This window comes from Populus nigra, chromosome 10 (assembly GCF_951802175.1).
Source record: "Populus nigra chromosome 10, ddPopNigr1.1, whole genome shotgun sequence".
NCBI lineage: Eukaryota > Viridiplantae > Streptophyta > Magnoliopsida > Malpighiales > Salicaceae > Populus > Populus nigra.
Window position 1 is genome coordinate 15,034,761 of NC_084861.1, and position 9,768 is coordinate 15,044,528.

At 38.9% G+C, this 9,768-nt stretch overlaps 1 protein-coding gene and 1 long non-coding RNA gene across 5 annotated transcripts; one reads left to right on the forward strand and one right to left on the reverse strand.

The window, feature by feature from the left end:
• Positions 1-259: 259 nt before the first annotated feature.
• On the forward strand, positions 260-6,193 carry LOC133705827 (uncharacterized). The gene is made up of 8 exons (XM_062131213.1): positions 260-551; positions 752-2,008; positions 2,445-2,563; positions 3,878-4,504; positions 4,596-4,908; positions 5,309-5,474; positions 5,565-5,667; positions 5,809-6,193. Exons 2-8 carry the CDS (start codon positions 869-871, stop codon positions 5,924-5,926), a joined length of 2,586 nt encoding a protein of 861 aa, XP_061987197.1. The 5' UTR covers positions 260-551; positions 752-868; the 3' UTR covers positions 5,927-6,193.
• Positions 6,194-6,327: 134 nt separating this feature from the next.
• Positions 6,328-9,460, reverse strand: LOC133705828 (uncharacterized). 4 transcript variants are annotated; one of them, XR_009844341.1, is made up of 6 exons: positions 9,220-9,459; positions 8,980-9,061; positions 7,995-8,115; positions 7,629-7,834; positions 7,116-7,547; positions 6,328-7,013 (listed from the first exon to the last, which is right to left on the reverse strand). It is a non-coding gene; the product is annotated as an uncharacterized LOC133705828 (long non-coding RNA). The 4 variants fall into 4 exon arrangements; XR_009844340.1 differs by having other exon boundaries at positions 8,976-9,061; XR_009844338.1 differs by having other exon boundaries at positions 7,995-9,061; positions 9,220-9,460.
• Between the last annotated feature and the right edge of the window lie 308 nt (positions 9,461-9,768).

The window sequence follows — 9,768 nt, forward strand, 5'->3', positions numbered from 1 at the left end:
GGCTCCCTTTTCTTTTTGGAACTTCCAAGGTTTCACTGTTCAGATAAGGAAAGAAAATCCAGATGTTGCTCGCGTAGATCTTTTGCTAATCTTATGACGTGGCATTAGGTAATTGACCAATAATAAAAAAAATTGCTAAAAATCAAAAGCCAAAGTCTCATACGTGTCATTCATCCGTCGCTCCCTTTAGATCCGCGGTCCATTCACAAACCAAAAAATAAAAACCAAAATAAAATAAAATAAAATAAAATCTCTCTCTCTAGTCATGTACCACGCTTTATCTCTCTAACACCACTCATAGTTTCATTTTTTTCTCTCTCTAAAAAATTTCCATGGACACTAATTATAAATTCTGATATCATTCTCTTCTTTGATCTCTCCCCACCCCCCAAGTCTTCTCTTCTTCAACAAATCTCTCTTTGCACCTCACATTTTCCATTCCTTAAAAAGGAATAGGATTTTTTTGGTTTTGGTTTCTCTCTCACTTTCACAAAACAGAACCCAAACGTAAGACAATAATAATAAAAAACACTATACATTTAGCTTCTCAGGTACGTTTCCGTCAACAATATTAATCCTTGCTTTTCTCAATCTGATTAATTTTGGTGCCTTTTTTAAAAAGATTTGATGACTCTATCGATCGAAATCCAGTTTTAGGGCATATATTTTTATTTTTGGTATGAATTTCTGAGTGAATTTAGGGTTTGTATTTGGATTTTTGGGGTTTGATTATTTTTTTTAAATGTTTTAGGATTGTGTAGTTATGCGTGATTGGTGGATTTAGAGAAGGGTTGTTGTTGTGAAGGGGGGGTGTGAATTTTGAGAGTGGAGGTTGTGAGGTGCAGGGGGTAGGAGGGGTTGTGTGAGGATGACGGATTTTCAACCATTGCAACAAAAGCCTGAATCAACGGATGATGCCCGGATGGAATTTGAGAGGGGGTTGGAGGAATTGATGCGTGGGCATTTGGATGATTGTATGCCATTTGCTTCGTGTAGTTCTAATAGGAACGTGGATGAGGAGGATGATGAAGGGGATCAGCTTGTGCGAAGGAGACGTAGGTCTGAACTTGAGGGTGATGATTTGGCTGAGTCATCAGCTGTGAGGCGGCGCCACTCTCGTATTTTGAGTAGGTGGGCTGCTCGCCAGGCGCAGGAGATGATGACGCCTATGGAGAGGAGGAGTCGTGAGTCAGAGTTGATGGCACTTGCAGGTTTGCACACGGTTTCCATGCTTGATTCCTCATTTTTGAGGGAGTCACAGTCACCTACTGCAAGAAGGCAGGGGGCAGTGGAAAGGCCGAGTACTCAGGCGTCTGCAATTTTGCAAATGTGGCGGGAGTTGGAGGATGAGCATTTGTTGAATAGAAGGGAGAGATTGAGGCAGCGAAGGAATGCCGAGTCTAATACAAACATGTCGGTTTCAAATGCATCAGAGAGTCGGGGGAGTGAGAATCAGGGAAGTTTGGAGGATGCAAGTGAGAGTGAAAATGACTTTGGACCTTGGTCACATGACCATATGGTGTCACAGAATGAGCGTGGGGATAATGAGTCTAGCAGGGAGCAATCTCCGGATATTGGAGAAGTTGAGAGGAGCGTGAGGCAGATTGCTCGGGGATGGATGGAGAGTGGCATTAGTGACCGTGCTTCTAATGTATCCCAAAGGAATGGTAGTCCCAGAGCAGAATGGCTTGGTGAAACAGAGAGGGAAAGAGTTAGAATTGTCAGGGAGTGGGTGCAGATGGCAAGTCAGCAGCGAGGAGCTCGTGCTAGCCGGAGGGAAGATCAAGCTGCTGGACACGATGCACAAGTTGACCAAGCTCGTGATGGGTCAGTTGCTGACCATGATGAAGGGCAACCAGAACATATTCATAGGGACATGCTGAGGTTGCGTGGAAGACAAGCGATTCTTGACTTGCTTGTCAGGATTGAGAGAGAGAGACAGAGAGAACTTGAGGGACTATTGGAGCATCGGGCTGTCTCGGATTTCGCTCACCGCAATCGCATTCAGGTCAGTTCTTTGTCGTAATTGGATTTTGTTGGTATCATTTCTTAGTAATTTAACCTAACTTGTTGTTCAGTGTATGTTTAAAGATACAATCACTCTAAGTTTGGGAAGCTTGTCTTCAAATAATTTAATCGTTTACAATTTCATTGGTTTAATTTATTCCAATGGTATATGCAAAGACATTAGAAAGCAAGGTTATATAAATTTATGATTAATTTAAACATACTGGGATTTCTATATCATACATACCCATCCTCTAGGCTAATATCTGCCATGTTTGATTGAGTTAAATTTAGTTAAGACATAATGTTTCTAGTGGAAACTCTATTAGCTAATCATAACAACACTCTGACAATCTACTTATATATGATGATTGGAAATTCTCTCTTCTAGTCCCTTGTTGCGATTCCTTGATTGCTCACTCTTAAATCTTTTCCAGTCATTACTAAGAGGTAGATTCTTGCGAAATGAAAGACCGGTTGAGGAGGAGAGACCGCCTTCTATGGCTGCTAGTGAACTAGTCCAATTAAGGCAGCGGCACACTGTTTCTGGCTTAAGGTATGTCTTTTCTTCTATTCTTGCTTCAATCCGTAGAAGACTATTGAGAATGTTCATCTGATTGTTCAAAAACTTCAACAGTGGTGCTCTCGAGGATACTGTTTTCTTTATCTTCCTTCTAAGCTGCACATTGTTTAGATGTATTAGGATAAATATTTTGTTATAGATGTATTAGGATCATCCTATCAAGGAAACATATGGTACACAACTTTCACTTCTCAGAGCGATTCAGACAAATTTGTTATGGAGATGTTCCCCGTTCCTCTGAGGTGTTTGTATGTAATCCAGTGATTATTCGGCTGTTGATTGCTGATAAGATAAGGAAATTCATGGGTGAAAATGGGAATTTTAATGCTGCCAAATTCAATTTATTAAAAAAAAAAGTTTTCCAGGCTTTCCAGTCATAGATGAGAGGATGGTGTATGCACTTGGTGGTTTGGCAAATTCATTGTCTTTCTGTGCATGTTATAGTTGGAAAAGATGATATTGTCCATACATCATTATGGTAGTTTTGCTTGGGGCATTGGATGGCACATTTTGACTTTTATATTGGTGATATCAATGGTAAGATAAGAGTGGATTTATATACATAAATGCACAATTAAGTTTTGTGTTTATGTGTGTTTGGGGTAGTGAAAGATTAAATCAGGAATTGTAGAAAACAAAATTAAATCAGGAACCATGCATTGGAAGGCAGCCGGCCACTAGACAGCAAGTGATGGATCTATTGGGTGTGAAAAGATCTTAAGTTTCTGATTTGTATATTAACCTAACTGAGACAAATACTGTGTGTGAAGGGTAGATGCTGAAGCTCCAATGTTTGAAATATAATCTATTTGTACACATGGGTGCCAATATTTTATTATAAGCTGCTTCATATGCAGATATCAGTTATTTATCAATTCCAAAACCACTTTAACAAAATTAACAGTTTCAAGAATATGTCCTTTAGTAACTGATGCAGAGTTTTGAATCCCAATTTCATATCATTGGAAGAAAGAATACTGGACACCACCTTTCTTCCCTGTTTCCTACAAATAGATGGAACTTGCCATGGAGAAATCTGCAATAATGAAAGCAAACCATATCTTGCCTGCAAACAAGACCCTGGCATTTTCTTCCTTCTTTATGCATCCCCCTTCTGACTTGGCCTTCTTCTTGTGGAGCAATGTTACATCCTCTTAAAAATTGAGTTGTTGCCTTTTGGCTTGTTTGCACTTGATTAATGTGTTGCTGCTATTGCAGTTACTGAACAATGAAAAAAGAAATGGTTTCAGTTGACTGTCCTAATGGCATTCATCTTCTCTCTTTCAGGGAAGGGTTTAGGTCCAGGTTGGAAAATATTGTTCGTGGTCAAGTAAGCAGCCATTCTGATACCACACCTAATACTAACATCAATGATTCTGGAAATGATCGGACTCAAACAAACACTCATCAGGACATCCAACATGAGGAGAATGATCAACCACAGCCTAGGAGTCAAGAAAGCGACATGCGTCGTTTGCCTGATCAAACAAACAGCTCGGGGGGCAACAATGCTACTGATAACATGAACCGGCAAGAAACTGCTAGTCAAGGAGAAGGTTGGCAGGAGCAAGTAACCAATGACGAGAGAGGAAACTGGCAACAGTCTGGCTACAGTCAGTTGGATGAATGGAGAGGTAGTAATGCGGAACCTATGGATGGAAATTGGCAAGAGAACTCAGTGAATGAATGGTCACGGGAAACACCTGGAAATGTGCCTGGTGAACAAGGTCGACCACAAGGAGCCCAGGAACTTTGGCGTGAGGATGGCTCTAGTGAAACTGTTGGAAATTGGACAGCGGGGTCTTCTGATCCTCCAAGAACTCGCCGTGCTGTTCCAATGAGAAGATTCAATAGATTTCACCCTCCTGATGATGAGAATGTGTATAGTATGGAGCTTAGGGAACTATTGAGCAGGTAATTGATCTTTTGTCGAATGCCTTTGATGTGTTGAAAGTCATAAGAATTCACTTTGATCATTCAATGGAATTTACCTTTTGTGTTTTAGGAGAAGTGTTTCTAATCTTCTTCGTAGCGGTTTCCGTGAAAGCCTCGACCAATTAATACAGTCATACGTGGAGAGGCAAGGTCGCTCTCCCATTGACTGGGATTTGCACAGAAACTTGCCAACACCAACTCCCACATCACCAGAACGGGATGAGGAGCAGCAAAGAGATGAACAAAATGAGGGTCAACGCGATGCTGTAAACAGACCTTCACTCGTCTTGCCATCTCCACCTGTGCCTCCACCTCAGCCACTGTGGCACCAGGATTTGCATCACACTAGCTGGTCTCGTCATAGCATGCATCGATCAGAACTAGTGAGTCATCTTTATCCTCTGCAGATATTGAAACAATGTGTATATTATTACCAGATTGATAGTGTTCATTTTTCTTCTTCTGTCAATTGATCATGTTGGGCATTTTGTCTAATTCTCCATAATAAAGGGCATACAAAAATCTGCTTTCTGGCTTGTTCTGAAAACCAAGACTGGTTCATTTTTTATGATTAAAGAGTTTGGGGAACAAAATCATTGCCATATATTTTCAGCTGAGATGCATTAAGATTCAGTAGAATGTATTTCTTTGTTGTAACTTCTGTTTCCGGTGTCTGTAGTACTATAAATCTTCCAGTTTTTACACATGCTTGCTTTCAGTACTTTGTGCTATTTCTTCTAGTGCAAGTTTTATCTGAACGTGGATGCTGATACTGATGAGCAGGAGTGGGAGACAATTAATGATTTAAGAGCAGACATGGGAAGACTTCAGCAAGGAATGAGCCACATGCAGAGGATGTTGGAAGCCTGCATGGACATGCAGCTTGAGTTGCAACGCTCTGTCAGACAGGAAGTCTCTGCTGCTCTGAATAGATCAGCTGGTGAAAAAGGTTTTGTTGGCTTTCAACATTTTCATTGCAAGGTTGTTGATCACTTACCCTATCTTTGATTGTTGACTTGAAAGATGTCTCATGTTGCAGGGTTGGGTGCAGAGACATCTGAGGATGGGTCTAAATGGGGTCATGTAAGGAAAGGGACATGTTGTGTTTGCTGTGACAGCCATATTGATTCTCTATTGTACAGGTATCATTGCCTTTTTTCTTCTGAGGTTTTTCGTGGTCAACTCAAGAGAGCGTTGGAATGAGTCTTCCCCTTTCGGGATTTGCTGATTTTATTTTGCTGCTGCTTTTCTTTTATTAACACATCAGTTCAAATTGGATGCAGATGCGGGCACATGTGCACTTGTTCAAAATGTGCAAATGAGTTGGTCCGTGGCGGAGGAAAGTGCCCATTGTGCAGAGCACCAATTGTCGAAGTGATCCGAGCATACTCGATACTGTAAAGATGTGGATAGGAAATAAGTAATCAAAAAATGAAATGAATTGAATTGAGTGGTAAGGCTGGAGGGAACCAATGGCAGTTCCTTCTAAGTTAATTAGAAGCTGCTGCTTATCAGTCTCTCGTGCCTGTAGAGTGTCCAGTCATTGCCTCTGTTTCTCTGATTATATGTGGGAATGTTTTGAAAAATGTATAATTGGAATAACAAATGGCACCTCCATTCTTTCACCCGTAAATAAAATGTTCGGCTAAAAAATTCTTTCCTTTCTTAGACCCTTTGTTCATGACAAGCACATCTCTTAGGATTGGATAGTTGAGGCTGAAGTCTTGAAGAGTTTCTTTTCTTTGTTCTCTCAACGAGGAAATTCTAAATTAAAAGGAAAAAAAGAGATCGAAACTCAAGTATTTAAATCAATGGGGAAGCCATGAAGAACTCATTATTGATTGCGGAAAAGGCCATGTGCCTGCCAAAAAGAAGAAATTGACATATGAAGTTTGTTTTTCTGACAAATAGTAAGGAAGGATGCATAGATTACAAGAACTCCTCAAGCCAAATCTCCCGTGTCAAGGACGTGGACAAGCACGTAAATGGCAACAAATCTCCTCTCCAGCTGCTGCTCATCTGGAGATGCCGAGGGCTATGGTAACGAAGTTCCTTGGCCGTCCCCCCCATCTAGCTTCTTAGCTATTGTATGGACACCAAAATTTTCTACTATAGCGTTACCTTCCTTTACTTCCACATATAGTTTCAATGCCTCTCCACCTTCCATTGCACATGGAATCTCAGTAAATGGCAAGTATTTCACCAAAGAATGGTTGGTGGATATTTTACCACTCGGAAATAACCCTTTGAAGAATTTAATATAATTACTAATTATATCTTATCACAGTAGAGGCATGCGCAACACCAAATGATCCTTCACTTGCTGCAATGGCTACGTAAATAACCAAACAACCAATGCTTGGAGTTCCCTATCTGCAACTGCTGGAACATAAAATGATAATGACGACCGGTCTCCATATAGCTGAACCAACCTGGTATCTCACCACTGGGTGTAAAATATCATACTGTGCTCACCCTTGAACAAAGCCTGGTTCAGGTACAGATAAAATTCTAAACCTTAAAATATATGCAATATACTAATCATGCGTGTGCATGTGTGCGCATGCAGAAAAAGAGAGTGAGGGGTAACCTGAGCAAGAGTCTTCTTAAAATTATTCGCTACATTGCTGCGGTCATCCAACAGAATGGGCCAGACACTAACACCTTTCATGCCATGAATCTCAATTAGTTTTTGGCACCCACTCAAGAACAGTGGAGGTATTGTATTTGTATGACTTCAGAGTCTTTCCATTGATGTGAAATGAAGAGCGTAAAACTCCTTTGAACATGAAGGGAACTCCGAGATTGATAGAAGATCTATGCAGTTCATAACGAACACGCGCTCTAGCTTAGAAAGGCAGGTGACTCTAGAAGGGAGATTTAAAGGATCTGTTTCCTGATAAATCCAATTTCTCAACAAGCTTCTGAGTATTAGTTTCTCTAGACCTGAACTGTGAAAGTTTGGTGTCTTAACAAGGTTTTTGGAATAGCTGAGACTTGGGATTTCCATCTTGTTGAGAAGCTGTAAAGACAGCAAGGAAAATGAGCGAAAAACAATCATGAAAAACAAAAAATGCAACTGAAAAACAATCATGTGCCTTACCTTGATCTGATTCCAGAGTTCTTTGATGTTGCTGTTCTGCATAGCAAGAACAACTAGGCTCTTCAGATGAAAATTGGATGGTAAAGATTTCAAAGGGCATTAAATATCTCATTCTTACAAATGATTTAGTGCTTATAGGTAGAGTTTTTTATGTAAAATGTACAACTATTTACACCTAGTGCGAGCCCCTCCACAGCTTACGTTCCCTGAAAACAGTTCAAAAATGGCAGAAATATTACATATAATGATGTGGAAGATGGTCCGTGCCAAAACATTTTGTTAAAATTTCCAAAAAGTTGACAGACAAGAGGTGGAAAATTGTTTTTGTGCGCAAGACCAAATTAGGTATATGCAATCAATTCTTACCATCCTAATGTTGAGGACATCCTGTACATCCTCGGGAAGCTAAATTCTGCTGTGTTTTCCTGATCAGGTGACATTTCACGAGCAATCTCTCTTCCCATATCTCGTAACAAATCATGCATCTCTGACTTATTCAAGTTGATAATAGTTAAAAGAGACCTCACAATGAGAATACCAATACTGATTTCTTGAAAGCAACCATGGCCATATAGCATCTCAGCTATATATTCTTTGTCCGAATCAAAGAAAAAGCATGCAATATCAAGGAATATGGCTCACATTATCATCATCTAGTATGTCAAAACATATTCTGAATTTTCTCTGAATTTGTTGGTATGGAATTTTTTTGTAGTTTCTCATTAAGACTTTTCCATACAAGTATACTTCTTTTGAACAAATAAGAACTCAAAACTTCAAGAGCTAAAGGAAGTCCTAGTCCATTACACTATCCAAAAGCTCCACATAATCTCATTCGGATGGGTGCTCCTATAGGCATGCCAATCCAACTTTGTAGCTAATTCTTTTCATCTGGTTCAATTTCATTTAGCAAATGATCATTTCTAGTTGTAATGATTATTCTGCTTTTAGAACTAAACCAACTTCGCTCTCCAAACAAGGCATCTAATTGTTCCAATTTATCTACATCATCAAGAACAACAAGAGCTTTTTGGCGGCAAACTCATTCTTTGATCAAATCCCTTCCTCATTCTTTGATCAAATTGATTCCTCTTAAAGCATTTTTTATCTTTAGAATCTTTAGTTCAAGAAATTGTTCTTGTAATTGAACCAGACCTTCCAATTACATTGAGATTTCTCCGACATTCAAAAGAAAACAAATTCTCTCAAACATTTAACATTCGTTAAGCACAACCTTTGTTATAGTTTTCTTGCCTACTCCTCTCATCCCATCTATGGCCACAACGTAAGCATTGTCTGTAGCAATTTTTACCAACAAAATAATCTTATTGACACGGAAATCAATACCTACTGGATGCTTGGAAACATGCAAGTATTTGCGATCCAATTTATCCAACATCTTCAACGATCCGTGGATTAATCTTGATTCATTCCTACACAAAACCAAACCATCAAAGAAGAATAAATGAACATGTATTTAATTTTATAATCAGAAGCCATTAGGGGACCATGCCGTGCTAAAAATAATTATTTCTTCTACATGTATAAGAGCAGATCTTATCATCTCAGAACCAAAAAAAAAAAAACTTACCCGTTTGACATATTAGTGAAGTCCCACTGCTACCTAGATCGAAGGATCTGCAACCTTCATGAAAAGAGACTTTCTCCGCTTGTTGGCCTTTCCCATTAAGCACCCTTCATACATCTCAGACGCTTCTGTAGATCGGTAATACTATATTTCCTCAAGGAATTTCGCTACCGCCCCGGAAAGTATGCAGTCCTGCCTGGACCAAAATAGTGTGAATATGATCGGTACAATTCAATAATACATCAGGAATATATATGAGACAACACGGGCCGTTTGTTTGTAGCAACAATAGTTTTCTCCCGAAATGTTTTTTTTTTAAGTAAATTTCTAAAAGTAAATTATTTTTTAATATTTTTTAATATTATAAAAAATAAAATAGAAAAGACTTTTTAGTGTTCAACCAAGTAATTAAAAATAAACTAAAAAATAACTTATTAATGTTTTAATTTTTTTAAGTTTATTAAAAAAATAAAAATCAAATCTGATAGATAAAAAAATTGGAAGATAAAATTAAAAAAATATAATTTTATAAATTATTTTAAATAAAATAAA

What these genes read in the sequence shown, in the direction of transcription:
- LOC133705827 (XM_062131213.1), top strand. Translation starts at nt 869, where the DNA reads ATGACGGATTTTCAACCATTGCAACAAAAGCCTGAATCAACGGATGAT. An exon ending in TAGATCAGCTGGTGAAAAAG is followed by an intron (nt 5,475 to 5,564) that starts GTTTTGTTGGCT and finishes CTCATGTTGCAG; the next exon opens with GGTTGGGTGCAGAGACATCT. An exon ending in ATTGATTCTCTATTGTACAG is followed by an intron (nt 5,668 to 5,808) that starts GTATCATTGCCT and finishes AATTGGATGCAG; the next exon opens with ATGCGGGCACATGTGCACTT.